The following is a 21,948-nucleotide window of genomic DNA, read 5'->3' on the forward strand; positions in this document are numbered from 1 at the left end:
CTAACAAAAACACAGCCACGTTCTAACTAAACTCGACTCCACACACACACCGTTCGCGGGAGTTCAAACCACCTCGTCGCCATTTTGTTATATACTGAGACAAATGACTGCCATAAAACCATAAAGTAGTCGGGGCACGGAGCTTCTGTTTAGTGCGTCTTTATTTCCAACCAGTACTTCAATACAACGACAACATCCCGGTACCCATCACTTCCAGCTACGGCAAACAGCACAGACCAAAATACATAATAATCATCATAATCATCCAGTAGGCTATGCTGTTATAGAAATAACGCTATGCTTGTTGCCTTTTGGAGAAAATACATGGCTGCAGTTGGATGGACCCTGTAGCATATGTTTGCGCGCATTTGTATTAATTGGCGTTTTGAGAGCCTCAGCTATTCAGTAGTCATTGAAAATCCAAAAGGTTGTTTCTATTTGCAGCAATATGGAATTGGCAAAACCAAGGCGAATATATGTCCTCTATGTCCTCTATACATGTCCTCTATCGCAAAATGCCCAAGCTACTCTTTGTTGTGAATTCATCACTGATTGGAATAAATTTAAACATTTGTCACATAGGAGTTGTTCTAGTGCAGTCAAAGATTTACTTATTTCAACAGACTTATTCAACAGGCAACCTTTGGAGTGGCCGGATGCTTACTGCTCTGTCTTGGATTCAACGTTAAACAGATGGGGATTAGAGTATGGTTGCTGTGCTGTCTAGTGGAAGACAAAAATGAAGTTTGAAGACTTACTCTCGGATATTAATGGATTTGGAAGGTTCCAAATTATGATAATGTCTATAAACTTCTTAGGTCGGTTCACACTGCCTTGTCATTTCATGCTAAATAACTTCATTGCGTTTACACCCTCTCACCACTGTGACTTCAGTGCTCTGGATGATGGGGACATCTTTTGGAATCTGACCCAGGAGCAGAGACTGACTGTTAGCATTCCAGTGCAGGAAGATGGGACTCCAAGCTCCTGTAAAATGTTTTCAAAGCTGCAGTATCACCTGTTGTCCAATTCCTCCAACGTTACTGACCTGCCTACAATACAGTGTCAGAATGGATGGCTGTATGACAACAGCACTTTCACCTCCACTCTGGCTACACAGGTAAATGGATGTTCCCACTTTACATTACTGTGTTTGTATTACTGTGTAACAAGTATTGAAATGAAGTGATTTAATTGGTCTTTGTTTTCACCTCCTAATCTGTAACTGGTGCAAAACATAGGATGAGTTTCTCGATAACGATGGATCTTTGAATTTCACAAAGCACTTCAAGAAGGACTTAGCTAACTTACAATGTGGTTTGGTGTGTGTTTCCCAAACCATCTTAACTCATACGTTTGTGAAGTTAATCTTGAAGTGGAGAGGAATATATGTATCCATCAATGCATAATCGATAGGCCAGACGAGCTGCTCTCAGATCTTTTTTCTCCACTCGCATTCCGACCTAAGTATAAAAGGTTAAAACAGAAGATGGACATTGGACAGGTTTTTATAATAAACGTTTGCCTATGTCAACTTTGAGGCAGTCACTTTGCCAGGCACGTGTGCAACAATCTGAAAGCTTTTTCAATTAATTCACGAAATAATTTAAGTACTTTGTGTGCTACGAAAGGGTTTTCGGGAAACACGCTTGACTTGCCAAAGTTCTCTTACGAAAAACTTCATGAAGTAGCCTACTTCTTCATGAAGCACAATACAAAGCTTTCGGAAAACCCTGACACAAAAATGTCCATTCATCCTATTTTCTTTAAATACACGTGTTTTTTTTGTTTTTGCATGACTTTCTCCTCCCCTCACAAGAAAAAATGTGCAAGAAAAAAAAGTTGCAAGCAAAGAAAAACCTTTGAAACCCCCCCAAAATACTTGGCAAATGTTTTTTCTTCTCAAAACTTTTACAGCTATGTAATATTTGATTGCAACAATGTATTTTGGCCTCTTAATTTTTTAAGCTGTGTTGTTTGTCTCAGAAACGAAAGTTTTTCTCTTGACAAAAAGACACAAAAATGTTACCATCTACTTCCCTCAGGCAATCAGGCTCATGAAGAAGCCCATTGTAGACAATTGACTATCATCACCAAGCTCACCCCATGTACCGGTATACAGACTACAAAAACCTTAAGCTCAAAGACACTTTACTACTGAACTATCTATTATTAGTGGGCTTCTAATTTATTACTAGTTGCACCACTAGTGTATCCTGTCTTACCTGTACTATTGTCACCTTTATCTTGTATTATGCCTATTGCCTTATTGTCTGTAAATTGTCCAGACTATTGACTATATCCTGTCATATTATTTTGTCACTTTTTCTGTCCTGTACTACTGTCACTTTTTTTCTTGAATTATGCTTATTGCAAAAATTATTATTAGTATTTTGAACAAAAATACCTTGCATTTTTTCTGCATTGCACCCCTTTGCTCAGGCTGTCATTTTGGCTGTCATGGGCCACATTTGAAAAGGGCTAAATTATACCGCAAGCGTCCACCTCGCGTTACGTCAGCGGCACTTGTGAGTTTCATTTAAGCCCAAAACCCACCAGCGACCTTACCTTACATTACTTGTGCGTGGTGGAACTTTTGCTGGACTTTAAGGTGCGTCGTCCTCACCAAACGCGTGTTTGCTACTTCCTAGGCGTCTCAAATAATGGGTTTTCTGTTCTACAGGTTTTCAGAGGTGTGCTTATCGAGAACTATTGATGTCTTGATGCCTTGCTGTCCCTATTTCCCCCTTTTTCACCTCTGTCTCTTTACCACTTTCGGTGGGGCTGCTACAACCTGTTAGAATGTGCGCCTAAATGAGACTCACAGCCAGGTAACGCGACCGTAAGGTAAGGTTGACGCTTCCAGTGTAATTTGGGCTTTAGGCTTTAGTTCCTGACATTGCAGCACAAGACATAAGGCAATAGGCATAATTCAAGATAAAAAAATTACAGTAGTACAAGTCACTCAAGTTGAATTGAGTCCATCTGAGTACAATCATAATAGTTCATGTGATTTCTGACTTAATATTAAAACATGTAGTCTCTGATTTGCATAGAAATCAATTGCAATTGAATACATTGGTAAAAATGTGTTTTCACTTCGTCATTAGGTGCCGGTAGTGTACACCACCACTTCGATGTTGGTGTGCACCTATTAACTACAAGCTTCGCTCAACTGTTCCAACAGGCCAATTGCTACCAACTTTGACAATGGATGATCCCAGGATGATCACTTGTTAAACTAGGGTTACATTTTAACCTTTTCTCCACCCTTCTCCTAAAGTGTTAACTCACACGCCCTCATGTTGATTTAAAAAGAATTGCCTGGTGTAAGCAATATTGTGGAAAATCTCTCCAGCCATTCTTGCACCTATCCAGTGCTTGTTTTAAATGAATGCACACTTATTTTGGGTGAAGGTTTGACAAATGGAACATACCCTGGTTTAACAGATGATCATCCTCCTGGTTATATTAACCCATGATTTACAAACACAAGAATGCCAACAAACAATATATAGTAACATAGTATTAAAGATATCATGTGACTGCAATGGACTGTCTGTACTTGAGGATGGATACGGCTGGGGGAGGTTACATTTCCCCAGCCTTGTTCCTCCTCTACTGTATACCAAAATAGGTGGAGGGCTGCCATTTTGCTGGAAAACAAATCACAGATTGTGTCTAAAACTAGGGTGAATTCGTTCCCTGAATGAATGAAGTCCCATTCCAGGAGATTAATCGTTACAGTCCTGTTTTTACTTCTCCCTTCAGTGGGACCTAGTGTGTGACAGAAAAGGGAGAAACAAAGCAACGGCCACTATCTTCTTTGTGGGTGTGATGTTTGGCGCGATGACATTTGGAATTCTTAGTGACAGGTAATGATCTTACTCTAGATAATATATACTGTTGTATGCCATTTTTTTATGAAGTGTCTTTGGAAACCTCCATTATGCAATACAGTATGCATTTACAGTGGCCAAAATATAACTATTTGACATCATATTTATGGTTTAGGATGTATTTCTTGTGGATTATGTATTTCTTAATATGAGTATAGTTATTTTCATTCCCAAAAGACTTCCTCATTCACTTTCAGTAAATTGTATTGTAATTTACTATTACCATATTGAACGGCCAATAAGTCACTGCCTTTTTAGCATAATGAGTGGACAATTCAAAATATTAATGATGGACAGGAACTGATGATACTGCCAGTGATTTTTCCATTTCTTACATTGATAGGTTTGAATCCACCGATTCGTATCTATTATTAGGCTACTGTAGGTCCCATTTAATTATCTGTCCACAGTGGATTTGGAGGACCATGTCACCGTAATCAGAGCAAATTTGTTCATTACAACGCACTAGACATTAAGAGCTCCCACATCCTCAGCTGGCTAAATTACGAAGCTCATGCTATCATGACCATTCATCCCCTCTTCTCTCTCCTGCAACTCTTCAACGAGGTTGTTGCTGCAAAAGAGAATATATTCTTAGTCAATTTACCTGACAATACAAGGGTTAAATAAATACATTGGTATGTGAGTGGTCAAGCCCTGACACATGGCTCATTTATTTATGTAAACTAGCTTATTTTTTTATACTGTCAATCATAAAACCCTTCAGTGAAACTTGCAAAATGATTTCACAAAGACCCCTGAGTGACATTGCGTGTCCCATAGCTATTATATTAACCATTGCGTTTAAATTGTTAAAATAGAGCTCACAGTCGTATTATAAATACAAATAATTATTATCATTGTTATTGTTCTCTTCCAATGTTGTCCTCATTCCGTAGGTTTGGGAGGAGGACCATGCTTCTGGTGTCTTATGTCTCTGGAATGGTGTTTGCTGTTGCCAGTGCTTTCTCCACATCTTTCATCATGTTTGCAGTGCTGAGGTTCTTCACTGGGTTCGGCATCACTGGCATCGTCATTGTCTCAACAGTCCTCAGTGATTATGCATACTTCCTCGTATTGTTGATATTACCAACACCATGTTATTGTTACTACAAAAATGAAGCACATTTATCTCCAAGACTTGCCTGCCCAGGCCAAAGCATAATGCCATTTAGTTGGTTCTGCTAAACTGTGCATGTAGGTGGTTGGGTCGCATTGGGGTGTGCTCTGCCCTCAGCCCTATGTTAGCTTAAGTTGCATGTAAAACAACTAGTTAGGGGGTGAGATGTGAACAACGAGTAGGTTAAGGTAAGGACTAAGATGAGGTAAAGCCTATAGCTGAGGGAACAAAAGTACTGAGGGGAACATAGACATGATCCTGAATCAGGATTCAACCCAGACTTTCTACTACAAATATCTTACATCACACACTTTCTCAGAAGGGCATAACGTAGCAAGACATTGACAACGGCAAACAAAAGTCAGTGTTCATAATGGAAATGTCCAGGTACACTGGAATGTACCCAAACATTTATCTTTAAAAAGTTCTCCCGCAGGGACAGCTGAAGCGCCCTTTTGGAACCCATTTTTCTAACAGCCAAACGATATCAACGCTGTCACGGCAACGTCTCTGTACAGTGAGCTGCAGTTGAACAATGCATGCAAAAAAAAGCAGCGTAGTTTTACGAGTTAGTACAGAGCAGTGGCGGCTGGTGCTAACATTTTTGGGTGGGGCACAGGTTATGGGGGCATGCTCCACGGGGAAGAATATCAACTTTAAAATCTGGATTTACAGTCGATTTTAGCATGAGAATAGCTCTACCCCCCTGTACAGACCTCGCCATCCCCTCTACCCCCCTGTACAGACCTCTTCATCCCCTCTACCCCCCTGTACAGACCTCTTCATCCCCTCTACCCACCTCTACAGACCTCTTCATCCCCTCTACCCCCCTGTACAGACCTCTTCATCACCTCTACCCACCTCTACATCCCCTCTACCCACCTCTACAGACCTCTCCATCCCCTCTACCCCCTGTACAGACCTCTCCATCCCCTCTACCCCCTGTACAGACCTCTTCATCCCCTCTACCCTCCTCTACAGACCTCTTCATCCCCTCTACCCCCCTGTACAGACCTCTTCATCCCCTCTACCCACCTCTACAGACCTCTTCATCCCCTCTACCCCCCTGTACAGACCTCTTCATCCCCTCTACCCACCTCTACAGACCTCTTCATCCCCTCTACAGACCTCTCCATCCTTTCTACCCCCTGTACAGACCTCTTCATCCCCTCTACCCCCCTGTACAGACCTCTCCATCCCCTCTACCCTCCTCTACAGACCTCTTCATCCCCTCTACCCCCCTGTACAGACCTCTTCATCCCCTCTACCCCCCTGTACAGACCTCTTCATCCCCTCTACCCCCCTGTACAGACCCCGTCATCCCCTCTACCCACCTCTACAGACCCCGTCATCCCCTCTACCCCCTGTACAGACCTCTTCATCCCCTGTACAGACCTCTTCATCCACTCTACCCCCCTGTACAGACCTCTTCATCCCCTCTACCCCCCTGTACAGACCTCTTCATCACCTCTACCCCCCCAGTTTTCTCTACAATTTCTACAATTTCCTCTCTACAGTTTCTACACGTCAACGTGTACCGAAACACTTGTTTCCAACGTGGTCCTACGTTTCTCCTACACCAAGACACATACAAAGAGCATAGAAACATACAAAGAGCATAGAAGATACAATCAGAATACAGTCTGCCATTCCTTCTCCCAGCATCGATTTGGTTTTCCTATCATGACTGAAGGACAGACGATTCACTTACTTACACTACTGTAAGTCGCTTTGGATAAAGGCGTCTGCTAAAATGCCAAACATGTAAACAAATAAATCATGTAAATGTCGGCTAAGGTGATCAGCTGAGCTTGACTTGGGACTTGACTAACAACAAGTGACACATTTCCCATCTCACACGCTGTTGTTGCACAATGTTATTGTGTGTGTGAGTGTGAGTGTGAGTGTGAGTGTGAGTGTGAGTGTGTGTGTGTGTGTGTGTGTGTGTGTGTGTGTGTGTGTGTGTGTGCGTGTGTGCGTGTGTGCGTGTGTGCGTGTGTGTGTGTGTGTGTGTGCGTGTGCTGGGTGAATACATAAACAAACAAGCGAAAAGACGAGATTAGAAAACGTACCATGCTGACGATATTACTAAATGTTTGAAGTAGCTTTTATCTTAGCTGACTCTCTTACCTTCAGGTCGAGTTTTTGTATTCTGGCTTCGCAAAAGACCAACAGCAGCCTAACAGCCGGTGCGGAGATTGCGACCACAAACGAGATAAGTTTGACTTCGGTAATAGGTCCAGTTGCAATATCCTCAAGTTGGGAACAAAAGATGCCTCCTTCTAATCCATTTGTTCAATTTGTTTACAGAAATAAATCCTCCTTACATTGTAAAAAACGTAATTTGTTAGGAGAGCAGTCGTGCGTGCAGTCGTGCGTGCTGCCCCGGAAGTCGGAAGTCCTCAGCATAATACATTTTCTGCTATAGCCTACAACCGGATATTCAGGGCGCAGTTTTTTGCGCCCCGGCCGAGAAATAGGAGACAGCCAATTGGAGCGCTGCTACAGCTCACGTGTAAGCGAAAAGTATTTGGCCTGCGATAGACTTGCATTCGACCGGCGTCCCTACTCCTCCCCCTATGTATTTTAACAGTGAATTTTACACACACACAGATAAAATGTTTATTGTATTGGAGGATTTTTAATGAATGCTGATAGGCGCCGACAGAATATCAGCCGCATTTTGTGAATAAACAATGTTTATTTATTTTTTTAACTTTTACAAATCGCAACTAGGAAGTGAAGGTGGGGGCGGCGCCCCAGCGCCCTCTATCGGCCAGCCGCCACTGGTACAGAGGCATAGATGCAGAGAAATAAGCATGTCATACTAAATCTAAATTCACAAATAATCTCAATCATCCTCAAACTAAGAAGGAAAATTGCAAAAATCAGCCTGAACACAATGAAAGGTTAGGTATCACATTTCATTTTTATTTAACCTTTATTTTGGCAGGGAGTCCCATTGAGACCAATGTCTCTTTTACAAGGCAACACTGCATAGACACAGTTAACAACTGCACCATTTACAAAAAAATCTGCATTATTTTGACAACTCTCGTGAGACTTATCAAAATAAGCCTGTTTTTTCCTTTACGAATGTTAGGAGAGCAGTCCAACGAGTAGGTTAAGGTAAGGACTAAGATGAGGTAAAGCCTATAGCTGAGGGAACAAAAGTACTGAGGGGAACATAGACATGATCCTGAATCAGGATTCAACCCAGACTTTCTACTACAAATATCTTACATCACACACTTTCTCAGAAGGGCATAACGTAGCAAGACATTGACAACGGCAAACAAAAGTCAGTGTTCATAATGGAAATGTCCAGGTACACTGGAATGTACCCAAACATTTATCTTTAAAAAGTTCTCCCGCAGGGACAGCTGAAGCGCCCTTTTGGAACCCATTTTTCTAACAGCCAAACGATATCAACGCTGTCACGGCAACGTCTCTGTACAGTGAGCTGCAGTTGAACAATGCATGCAAAAAAAAGCAGCGTAGTTTTACGAGTTAGTACAGAGCAGTGGCGGCTGGTGCTAACATTTTTGGGTGGGGCACAGGTTATGGGGGCATGCTCCACGGGGAAGAATATCAACTTTAAAATCTGGATTTACAGTCGATTTTAGCATGAGAATAGCTCTACCCCCCTGTACAGACCTCGCCATCCCCTCTACCCCCCTGTACAGACCTCTTCATCCCCTCTACCCCCCTGTACAGACCTCTTCATCCCCTCTACCCACCTCTACAGACCTCTTCATCCCCTCTACCCCCCTGTACAGACCTCTTCATCACCTCTACCCACCTCTACATCCCCTCTACCCACCTCTACAGACCTCTCCATCCCCTCTACCCCCTGTACAGACCTCTCCATCCCCTCTACCCCCTGTACAGACCTCTTCATCCCCTCTACCCTCCTCTACAGACCTCTTCATCCCCTCTACCCCCCTGTACAGACCTCTTCGTCCCCTCTACCCACCTCTACAGACCTCTTCATCCCCTCTACCCCCCTGTACAGACCTCTTCATCCCCTCTACCCACCTCTACAGACCTCTTCATCCCCTCTACAGACCTCTCCATCCTTTCTACCCCCTGTACAGACCTCTTCATCCCCTCTACCCCCCTGTACAGACCTCTCCATCCCCTCTACCCTCCTCTACAGACCTCTTCATCCCCTCTACCCCCCTGTACAGACCTCTTCATCCCCTCTACCCCCCTGTACAGACCTCTTCATCCCCTCTACCCCCCTGTACAGACCCCGTCATCCCCTCTACCCACCTCTACAGACCCCGTCATCCCCTCTACCCCCTGTACAGACCTCTTCATCCCCTGTACAGACCTCTTCATCCACTCTACCCCCCTGTACAGACCTCTTCATCCCCTCTACCCCCCTGTACAGACCTCTTCATCACCTCTACCCCCCCAGTTTTCTCTACAATTTCTACAATTTCCTCTCTACAGTTTCTACACGTCAACGTGTACCGAAACACTTGTTTCCAACGTGGTCCTACGTTTCTCCTACACCAAGACACATACAAAGAGCATAGAAACATACAAAGAGCATAGAAGATACAATCAGAATACAGTCTGCCATTCCTTCTCCCAGCATCGATTTGGTTTTCCTATCATGACTGAAGGACAGACGATTCACTTACTTACACTACTGTAAGTCGCTTTGGATAAAGGCGTCTGCTAAAATGCCAAACATGTAAACAAATAAATCATGTAAATGTCGGCTAAGGTGATCAGCTGAGCTTGACTTGGGACTTGACTAACAACAAGTGACACATTTCCCATCTCACACGCTGTTGTTGCACAATGTTATTGTGTGTGTGAGTGTGAGTGTGAGTGTGTGTGTGTGTGTGTGTGTGTGTGTGTGTGTGCGTGTGTGCGTGTGTGCGTGTGTGCGTGTGTGTGTGTGTGTGTGCGTGTGCTGGGTGAATACATAAACAAACAAGCGAAAAGACGAGATTAGAAAACGTACCATGCTGACGATATTACTAAATGTTTGAAGTAGCTTTTATCTTAGCTGACTCTCTTACCTTCAGGTCGAGTTTTTGTATTCTGGCTTCGCAAAAGACCAACAGCAGCCTAACAGCCGGTGCGGAGATTGCGACCACAAACGAGATAAGTTTGACTTCGGTAATAGGTCCAGTTGCAATATCCTCAAGTTGGGAACAAAAGATGCCTCCTTCTAATCCATTTGTTCAATTTGTTTACAGAAATAAATCCTCCTTACATTGTAAAAAACGTAATTTGTTAGGAGAGCAGTCGTGCGTGCAGTCGTGCGTGCTGCCCCGGAAGTCGGAAGTCCTCAGCATAATACATTTTCTGCTATAGCCTACAACCGGATATTCAGGGCGCAGTTTTTTGCGCCCCGGCCGAGAAATAGGAGACAGCCAATTGGAGCGCTGCTACAGCTCACGTGTAAGCGAAAAGTATTTGGCCTGCGATAGACTTGCATTCGACCGGCGTCCCTACTCCTCCCCCTATGTATTTTAACAGTGAATTTTACACACACACAGATCAAATGTTTATTGTATTGGAGGATTTTTAATGAATGCTGATAGGCGCCGACAGAATATCAGCCGCATTTTGTGAATAAACAATGTTTATTTTTTTTTTAAACTTTTACAAATCGCAACTAGGAAGTGAAGGTGGGGGCGGCGCCCCAGCGCCCTCTATCGGCCAGCCGCCACTGGTACAGAGGCATAGATGCAGAGAAATAAGCATGTCATACTAAATCTAAATTCACAAATAATCTCAATCATCCTCAAACTAAGAAGGAAAATTGCAAAAATCAGCCTGAACACAATGAAAGGTTAGGTATCACATTTCATTTTTATTTAACCTTTATTTTGGCAGGGAGTCCCATTGAGACCAATGTCTCTTTTACAAGGCAACACTGCATAGACACAGTTAACAACTGCACCATTTACAAAAAAATCTGCATTATTTTGACAACTCTCGTGAGACTTATCAAAATAAGCCTGTTTTTTCCTTTAGCAACGTTGATGGAATAGGCTACCCCACTGAAATGATCCTTATCTGAGCTTGTGCTTTTCCCATCTTCACAGGTGTGGAGTGGGTGGACATTAAGCACAGGAAGCTGGTCGGAGTGATTGACAGCCTGTCATGGACATTTGGGAACACAGTGCTACCAGTCATTGCCTACTGTGTGACTGACTGGAGGTGGCTTACCATAATTGTCACCTCTCCTATCGCCCTGGCTATCATTACCTGGAGGTCAGACCTATAGTAACTGTTGTTGGTGCTATACATTCAGTAGCTGAAAGGGTTCGATAGGTATATTCCTATATGGCTGTATTGGGTTATAATAATAATAATAATAATAATACATTAGACTTATATAGCGCTTTTCTAGACACTCAAAGATGCTGTTATTTGTTTTATTTATCAGTAACACGCACATGCAGCCACTACTCTTGTTGGTGTTCACACAAAACACATCACAGTGTACCTAGAAGTGTACCACAGTGTACCTAGAGCTATAGGCTGTTTGTATAGGTGTCCGATTAAAGGCTAAATGTCAGATTAAAGGCTAAATTATTGTGGTATTGCATTTACATTTACATTTTTGCCATTTAGCAGACGCCTTATTCCAAAGCAATTTACAATCGATATTGTTGTCTGCCATTGTTCAAACACGTTCAAGTTATTCTTCAATTTCATGGTTCTAAACCGAGAACCAGAATATAAAATATATAGCTATTATTATTAATAATAATAATAATAATAATAATAAATATTCCATGTTTCAACTACTACACGTTCATGCTGCGGCTGCAGTTGGATATATTTGGAAAAGGGTATGGCGTCACGTTTGTGTCAAAAGTGTCGCGCGCGAATATAAGTTCCATACGCGCAGAATAACTTCCACACGCGCAGATATACCGGTAAGTTCCACACGCGCAGATATTAACTTCGCAAGTTTCACACGGTCATAAATCCACCTCGCGGGCGCGCAGTTGTGTTTAACACGCCCATAAATTGATTTTGCGTGCGCGCAGTTAAGTTTTGCGCGCTGGAGTTTCTCTCTGCCTCCCGTGGTCAACTTTTTTACGCGAGGGGTTCATTTCTGCTCGAGGAGATAAAATGACTTTTGACAATTTGGGGCGGATACCTAGATACCAAGATACCAATAGATACCATTTTATGATTGGTCACTGTCAACGTGAACCACACCCTTTGTAGTTCTTCATTTGATTTGCCGTGGTCCTAACGTCTTCACCTCCAGTCCCCCCAACAGCGTTTGCTTTCGTTTCTTCTTTGAACATTTATCTCCCATGATTACAATAGAAATATCATGCACAGTAGCACTAGTCGATAGCCGTTATGGGTGAAGGGTTAGTAGGTACTAAGTAGTACCTTAGTAGGCTAGATCAAATGAAGAACTACAAATCCCAGATGACAGGGAGATGACGTATGACTGATCTGGTGAATCAACCCCTATTTCATTAATTTTCTCTATATAACGACGTCGATCATTGATCGGCAACGACACTATATAATAGTTTGCCTAACTGGCCATCGGATTTGTGCTCCTAATATCTCAAAAGCACTATGGGTTTCTTATTTTATCGGATTAAAGTAGCGAAGACCAGAAATTCCTATTGACCACCAGTCAAACTTCTCCTCTTCTATCACCCAAAAAGGGGCGTGGACATTCTGATGACAGGGAGATGACGCGCAATTGCTCTGATGAATCTTGGTATCTAGGTATCCGCCCCAAATTGTCAAAAGTCATTTTATCTCCTCGAGCAGAAATGAACCCCTCGCGTAAAAAAGTTGACGCGGGAGGCAGAGAGAAACTCGCGCTCGCAAAATCAATTTATGGGCGTGTTAAACACAACTGCGCGCCCGCGAGGTGGATTTATTACCGTGTGAAACTTGCGAAGTTAATATCTGCGCGTGTGGAACTTATATCTGCGCGTGTGGAGTATGGAACTTATATTCGCGCGCGACACTTTTGACACAAACATGAAGCCATAAAAGGGGGTGTGCAAGGAAATAAGAATAGAGCCTGCAGGTATTCCATCAACGTCGCTAATGGAAAATCCAGGATTATTCTGATAAATCTTGCGAGAGTTATCAAAAATAAGCCTGGATTTTCCATTAGCGACATTGATGGAATATCCCCGATTATGAATTACGTCATAAACTTCTCCAATAGGTGGGTTCCTGAGTCGGCCAGGTGGCTCATAGCCAATGGGAAACTCGAGAAAGCTCACTGTTACTTGCAACAATGTGCCAAGATGAACCAACGGGAGGGAGTTGCGTCTACTTTGACACCAGAGGTGAGCTAATACCAGGAGTCAGGACAATGGTTGAATCAGCAACCACAGATACACTTCAAATTACGTTGTACAATTAATAATCCACAGCAGACTGTAGTTGTTTCTGTTGAAAATAAAATATAGGGTGTAGGGTTGTACATTTTAGTTTTTTGACTAACCAACCTGTCAATCATTATCCGGTTAAAAAACGACTAAAGAAAATGTAAGACATTAAATGAATAACTTCCCGAAACTTAAAATGGGCTTGATTTTACTTTGTGAAACGACTCTAATTTTGACCCAAGCCAATGTGTGCTACATCACAAATGTGTATTGTTTGGGCCAGTGATGTATTCTGTCTTCTTTTGGCTCTCCAGACGTTTGGATTTGAAATGAAATTAGGCCTACTAGGTTAAAGTAGAATTTATCACCTTTCATGCGAGTGTATTTGTGTACATTGGTTTCACCATTCACAAATTACTTTACTCCCAAAACACCCCATTTGTTTTACTGAAAATAAATAAATAAATACTATATACTAGGCCTATGCGTCATTGCGCAATGCTGTCAAAATAACACCATAAATCAATGCCCCACGTTGCCTCAGCCCCATAAAAGTTTGTCACTGTTAAAAGGTCATGAAGATAGACATACCATAATACAAAATAATATAACCACTTGAGTCAAATGTTAGTTCCAAACAACAACATCCTCCCTAATAATATAAAGTCATTAGTCATGTAAATGACTCTATGTTACATCAACCTGCGTGAATGACAGTCATCCAATATTCCGTAATAGAAATAACGCCATGCGCGCCTCCTTTTCCCCCAAAAAATCGTTGATAAATAATCACTCTCAATGAGTAGTCCTCAATGTTGTTCCCTTACAGTTTTTTCCAGATGTTGTATTAAAGAGTGTCTGAAATAAACTGTTATAACTTGAACTCTTCACTCTACAAGTATAAATCATTATCATTTGAAGGTTAAGTTATGTGAATTAACACTGAGAACAATACAAATCTCCCTTTATTCACCTATAACTGGGACAGCTTCATCTAGTGGACATACACAGGTACTATCACACTGTACAATAGGACATCAGACACATCACTACAATGACTAATATCTTTGGACAGGGCAGTCACCATTCCAGTTAACATTCCAGTCACCGGATTCACCAGAAATACACAATATAGGATTCCTCATGTCTTAGTCACTACTATGTAAGAATTTGGTCTAAATCAGATTCAGGGTTTGAATTCTATTGAATAATATATTAATCCTACAAAAAAAGTAGGTAGTCAATTAGCATATTCAGAGATTCTCAGAGATTCAACTAGATTTCTACAAAATAATGTTGCAGGAATTCTTATCTTATGTTTCTAACTACATGAACAATTTCAGAACAATCTGAGATGGTGGGTGTCAAAATCCTTTTTTTCCCCTTTGATTTGACAAGCATGACCCAAATGAGACTATTTCATGCCTCCCTCCCACTTTTGTTTCTCTCCTCAGACTCTATCCAATATTGTTGTGACAGAGAGAGGAGGCAAAACCTACTCCTACCTGGATCTGGTGAGGACTCCAAAAATGCGGAAACTGGTTCTTCTCACTGGCTTATTGTGGTGTGTATACACTTTCTCTTATTGTGGTGTGTATACACTTTCTCTTATTGTGGTGTGTATACACTTTCTCTTATTGTGGTGTGTATACACTTTCTCTTATTGTGGTGTGTATACACTTTCTCTTATTGTGGTGTGTATACACTTTCTCACATTGGCCATGCTCCAGGCCAAAAGCATTGCAGTTGCTTACTAGATCTTATTATGCCCTAAAATCATCATATCAGATATTGCAATCTGATTCCTGACTGCACAGTCCATAACTTTTCACACAACTATTGGTTGGTGGGCGCAGTGCAACTGCAATGTATTCAGCCTGGAATGAGCTTAATACCCATTGCAACTCACTACACTGACTTTAGTGTGTAGGTCTAATACTAAGTCTGGTTACAAAGAGAGAAAACAATAACATTTAGCTATAGGTGTGTTTAAGCATTTTACCTGGTTATTTCTGGTACGTCCCCAAGTGTTTCGCATGTCAGTCAACAATAAGACATAGACTGTATTTTCTTGGGGATCTACACACATGCAATGACTAAACTACATAGACTGCCATGCAGTTACATACATGCTCAGACTGCTCTCACATTGTTTGCTTTGATAAAAGTCAAAGCAATCAAGCATTTATTTTGTGGATGGAGAGGGTGGAGCATTTGATTGACAGACACTTAAAGTAAGTACTTCCCTCTACTGTAATGTGAACCTTGACATTACTCACTACATGCGTTGAAAATGTAATATTCGATGTGTGCATTGGTTATTTTACAAGTTTGCACTTGTAAAAAGATGAAAACTCAAATAAAACAAAAATCATCTAGTCCCATTGAAGTAGAACTGTTGCAATGTTTTAAAAACTAAATACATTATAGCTGGTTGGTTAGCTAGCTAACGAGACATATCTCTGAAGTCAAATGCATCCACAGTAGTCTCTATAGTCTCTATGTAAGTAGCTCATCTATTAAAATTGATAACTTACTCCAAGTGATCTTTAACTAATTTAGTGCCATGGGTGACTTTATTCACCAAAAATGGCTAAATGATGATGCTTCATTTTGTAGCCAATCAAAGTATTGTTTCTAGGTAAATACCACATACAACATTTGTCACTAGGTGGTGTGAGTGTTCCAGAATTATTTGGCAGCTAGTGAGTTAACTGCCCCTCAGTATGTCTGTCACTGCACATTAGCTTGTTCCTAACCGCTGGAGGCCCAGTTATTCCTAGTTCGGAAAGTGTTGGGGGAAATCCTTTGCAGAAAGTATTTACAGGGGTTTTTAAGGGGTGTAAACATGTTTGAAATTAGTGACAACTTGTGACACTTCAAATGTTATTCAGTGCTGCAAGCTAGCATAGGCAACAGCTCTCTACAAAATAGTCCTACTTGGTCAGAAAAGACGGCACACATAACAACAATCAACCATTCTACGGGCCTGGAATGTAACACACAATATTCTCCCATCACTCCGTCCAGTCTAATCCAAGCCAGATCAGCTAACCTACAATTGTAATAAAATAAAATAAAATAATAATAATAATAATTAGCTAAACAAAAATAATTTCAAGTCAAACAACACACATCACATTTTCATTGCTTACCCCGTTTGACACTGAAAAGGTTGCCCTATCATGGGACTGAACAAATATATTGAAATGTTTTGCTGGATCAGAGGATTCATCACAGTCTAGTCTTTGATGTCATTTACACATGGAGAAAAATCATCACCATCCCTAAGTGATATGAGTATTTTTTCAGATTTAGAATGTATTTAGAATGAAATCATATCTTCATAACTCATTATTTGCCCAATATTGTTTTATAGGGTAGCATACCCATGTAGATCATCAATTTAAAAGGAAGGAAAACATTTTATTCTTATTTATTTCCTCTAGTATTACAATTGCCAATGGCGCCTGGCCCGAGCATAGATTACTTTTTCCTGCTATGACTGATGGATAGATGATTCACTTGTACATTTATGCCAACATTAATAATTTAGTTGTGAATAAACCAATTTCAGAGCACTTTTGTCACATCAATTGCCCTGATATTTGTACCATATTGTATTGTATTTGAGTCATTAGATGTTAATTTTGACCCCATGTTTTCCATGACATAGGTTATTTTGACATGCAATATAGACAACACTAGCATCTAGTACTGTATATCGAGAAAAGTCTAGATGGACTAACAACAACACTGTGCCCATCTGGTTTATCCTTAAGGTATGGCGTGGCGTCAACATACTATGGAATTAGTTTCAACATTACTGGATTTGGGGTCAATATCTACATAACTCAGTTTACATATGGGGCAATTGAGCTACCAGCTAAACTAGGTGTTTACTACTTCCTGGATAAGATTGGCAGGAGAAGCACTGAAGTCGGAGCTCTGCTTCTGGTTGGAATCTGTCTTGCAATCAACATTTTTATACCCAGAGGTGCGTACATTTATGTTCTTGTTATTTCAATGAATGAATTTAACCCAGTTTTTCTTGCATGAAAATTAAGCAGTGATGACATCCCAAGGACACCCCAAATAACACATTTCTGGGGGGGAAATTCTACACTCAACAATAAATAGTTATGCAATGTTGAATTTATTCATGTATCTATAGCTTTTTAAATGAAATGTTGCAATGCAATGTTGTTGTTGTTTTTTATGAGTTAACACTCATGTGTTACAAAAATACAGAACTATTATTTAATATGAAATCCTAGGCAAGGCATAAAAGTGTGATTACAGTTAAACGCATATTTGGACATCTAAGCATTTTTTATCCATTGAATTTCTATCCATTTTTATCCATTGAAATTAAGATGCAACATAGAGAGGGTGGAGAGGTCAGTAGCTTCAAGTTCCATGGAGTACACATCACAAATAAACTGAACTGAATTGGCGACTTTGCATTTTTTGGCTTTTTTATTTTTACTTGAAACTGAAATTGGAAACGTGAAACGTGAAACTGGCTAGCGACACTGGAAATAATAAATGAAAATATGGGTATGGGTATGTAGAGCTGGACAACTTCACAACAACAGGATGAGCAGTTCAAGAAAATATGTTATGTTTTGGACCTGGGCTGGAACACAATCCATAAGTCATCCTCTCTTTTTCATAGAATGGATAACTGTTAGATAGAGTAAAAGTCCTTCTCTCTTACAGATATGTCGGTTTTCAGGACAGTCATCGCCGTGCTTGGGAAAGGCTTCTCAGCAGCATCCTTCACGACTGTTGTGTTGTATAGCGCTGAGTTGTACCCTACTGTCGTAAGGTAAATGAGACTTACCCCTCTCTCTCTCTAAGAAAGTAGCACAAGTTTGCAACAGCATTGTATGTTGTCCTAATTTACATTTGCAATAAATTCCCTACTTGTATTGTTTTTATAGCCACTGCGCTGTCATGTTGGTAGAATTATCTCTATGTATTTCAGGGCGACATTGAATGTTGTTTCACTAGCCACTCTACAAAGTACTGGTTGTGATTGTAAACTTATGAAAACATTTTCTTGAGAAACAAGTGTAATAAGTAAACATGTTGTCCCCCACAAAGGATGTCATGTCATGCCAAATAGTGTCCGCCTGCCAAAATGTGTCTGGGAGATGTACTCAGGTCTTTCGAACACCATGATGTGTTCATTGGTATTCCGGACATTCCTGAGTAAACTACCGCTCATAGTTTCTCCATTAGCTAAATAAACCCACATCACAACAGCCAACTGGATACTACTGTGTTTCCAGTTTTGCCGAACCCAATGATTGATTTGACAGAGCAATTGCTTCAAGTGTTTAAATGACCACTATTAGCTTATTTGTCATTGCTCTTACCTGAGGATATCTTTTAGCCAGCTGCAACAAGCCTGTGAAGATTCCTTAGGAACTTCCTTTGCTAGTTTGTCAGGCTGCTCTTAGGAGTGCCGCTGCACACCAGGTTGTACGGTACATCACCCATGTAGTCAGGGTCAAACTATATGTTACTGTTGATAATTATACCATATAACAAGAGCAAAACACACATCTAAAAGGTAGTGCTGGTGCTAAATATTTGGTGAAATATATAGGCAAATAAAGACTGGTAGTGTCTCATTGGCAATTTTGGGGGCAGCAATATCAGAAACTTGTAAGTTGCTGATACAACTAACCATCTAAAATGTGTGCATTTCTCAGGCAGAATGGCATGGGCTACACCTCGTTCATGGGTCGGTTGGGTGTTTCACTGGCTCCTCTGATCCTTATGCTCAGTGAGGTGTGGCAGCAGCTCCCACAGGTCATCCTGTGCTCTGGGGCTCTTCTCACCGCAATAGTGGCCAGGATGCTCCCAGAGACACGGGATCGGTGTCTGCCAGAGACCATTGAAGACATTGAGCAGGCAGGGTAAGGCTACAGTAAGGCTTACACAATTTATAGGTGCAATCTGTAATGGGCGGACAGAGATTACAGAGTGCATTTTCAGGGCCCAATTCATAGTTGAGATTAGATTAGATTAGTTTCAACTTTATTGTCATTGCAGAGTACAAGTACTAGACAACGACATGCAGTTTGGCATCTAAGCAGAAATGCAAATAGTGATATAAGAACATAATAATATAAAAAAAACATTACATACAAAACATGACATTGATAGTGATAGGTACAGTAAGGCATGTACGGTAGTTTAGAGGTTTAGAGATATGTTTAGAGTAGCATTTTACCTTGCATAATGGACAGTTATGGACAGCATAACATGCAAACGCTAATTACATTATTGCATTACAATTGTCATATTGACTCGAATAATGCAGGCAAAAGTGGAAAATGAAAATGCTATTGTGGGATTGCCTAGTAATTTTCACATTAGAATTAACTTTTGAATGTTGTCAGCTACAAAGCAGTGCATTTGAAATGTCAAATGGCTTTGCATTACCATTTTAATATTGACAGCGAATGTGCATACCAGGTACATGAATATGAAAATTAAAATCATATGATTGCATTTGAATTCGAATATTGACTGAGAGAATCCATGCAAAAGTGGAACATGCAATTGCAATCTCAAATTGCATTAACATTTAAATTAAGTCCACTATATGCTTCCATACACACAGGGACCAGGTCTGGCCCATAAAATACTTATACTGGGTATCTTTAGTATCCACTCAGTCCCATCATTCATTACTTAATGGTAAATATAAACTGTACCAATGTCGCCACGGCACCGTAACACCTCCGAACCGTGAACCGGAGTTTGACAACTCACTATGATCAATGACATCAATGAAGAAGCTGCCAAACGAAGCTCACTTGATGAAGCGTGTTTCTACACATGGAAGTCCATTTTCTTTGGTTCTGAGCAATTATGTTTTTAGCTTCCTTTGTCCCCTTCCTGTGTCCCCCCTGTTGTTGTGAATATACCAGTAGGTTACATGATTGTCCATGTCACTGGCCTCCTGGGACATTGGGCTTAGGGGGAGGGCCTGATGATGTTCTTGCTTAAGGGAATGTTCTCCACAAACAGCGCCCTCTAGCGTGTAGAGGAGAACCATGACACATTATATGGTTGGGTAAAATCAAGTTAACATTTTGATAAATATTTTGAATAATAAAATGTTTACACAATAAAAGCAGGGGCGACATAGGACCCTGCAGTTGAGTTACATTATCAAGGATTTTGCCTCTGGGGGTCTTCTGGAGCCAAAAGGGGTCCCTTAAATAGTCTGAATTGTATCATTAATGTGGTTCTTTTTAATGTTACATTCTAGGAAACAGCTGGCTGGATCATCAAATGCAGAAAAGAAATGTACCCTTATAGCAAAGACTGATGATGACATGGAACCGTAACCCTGAAAGTAGATGCTGAAATGGTTAAACTGGTGTCTTAAACTGTGATAAATCTTTATCATGCCCAATGTGTATTGAAACTGTTTTAGGGAACAGCTTTTCAACTCTTTATTTTTAAACCAAAGTGTTTATTATGATATATCTTCACTCTCCACAACATCAAAAACAATGAATTACTCTAGCATTGAAAGTATGAAATACCACAAGAAATTAAATGACAATACTACTACTTAATCTAGGGAAGCAGGAGATTGCGGGGACGACAACAGGTGATAATAATTACCTGTGTGTGAAACTAATCTTGATTGCAACCGAAAAGTAGTCTACATTTTGCTAGGGATCAGTTAGTATCAAGAGAATAGTCTGCACATTTGCTTTGATAGCAGACAGCAGTAAACGTCATGTCTGAGGTTATCTACTCCCTGCCCAGTTCATGAACGTTAACCTTTCTGATAATAAAATAATCCATGTTGTAATCGTTTTTCACTTATTATATAATTCATAAGGACAAAATAAGATAAATGAATGAATAAACCATCATTGCTCAACCTCAAACAGAAGGGTGTTGATCAAATACACTACAATACAACTTTTATTGTCAATTAATTGCTCAGAGTTGGGGGTTCTCAGGTGCTCAAGGGCACATTGGCAGTGGAAGCCTGCACATTATTGTTAAATGTTTGCAGGTAGGAATACACATTTAGTCATTTGTGTATTGTAGTGTATTCTGTCCCAGATTAAATTAAATTAAATTGGCTAAATTGTCTTTATTCTTGAATTATTAAGTGATTCTATACTATCACATGACATTATTAGATGAGGCAATAGATTCAACTCAGTCATGACCCATTTAATTCTAAGTAATATAACGTAGGCTGTTGCCCTGTACAACAAATGCACCTAAAAAATTAGGACAATTCACCACAATGAAGTTGACCAAAGTTATGGCCAACAGAGAACGGCAGGTTCATTTTCAATGTTGTTAAAAGGAGCAGTATGTAGCTTTGACATTTGTTTTCTTAGTAAATGTCCAATTTGAGATTACACCTTTGTCTGAGTTTTGTTTGAGGGTTTGTTGTAACTTTGTGTTCATGTTCATGTTTATGTATGTACATTTCCAAACTGAATAACGGTTGCACTTTCAACCACAAAAATCCTTTGCTAGCTTTAAGATCATGTAACTAAGACATGTGCTGGAT

At 40.6% G+C, this 21,948-nt stretch overlaps 1 protein-coding gene across 1 annotated transcript; it reads left to right on the plus strand.

Annotated features, from left to right (window-relative positions):
* Window positions 1-739: 739 nt before the first annotated feature.
* LOC308150182 (solute carrier family 22 member 7-like) lies at window positions 740-20,749 on the plus strand (the record flags this gene model as incomplete). Its single annotated transcript, XM_080523041.1, has 10 exons — window positions 740-1,120; window positions 3,772-3,875; window positions 4,799-4,953; window positions 11,094-11,262; window positions 13,211-13,334; window positions 14,831-14,940; window positions 17,159-17,373; window positions 18,099-18,207; window positions 19,100-19,306; window positions 20,671-20,749. 10 exons carry the CDS (start codon window positions 740-742, stop codon window positions 20,747-20,749), a joined length of 1,653 nt encoding a protein of 550 aa, XP_080379167.1.
* Window positions 20,750-21,948: the final 1,199 nt, after the last annotated feature.

This window comes from Nansenia antarctica (assembly GCF_963989245.1).
Source record: "Nansenia antarctica genome assembly, chromosome: 1".
Taxonomy (NCBI): Eukaryota; Metazoa; Chordata; class Actinopteri; order Argentiniformes; family Microstomatidae; genus Nansenia; species Nansenia antarctica.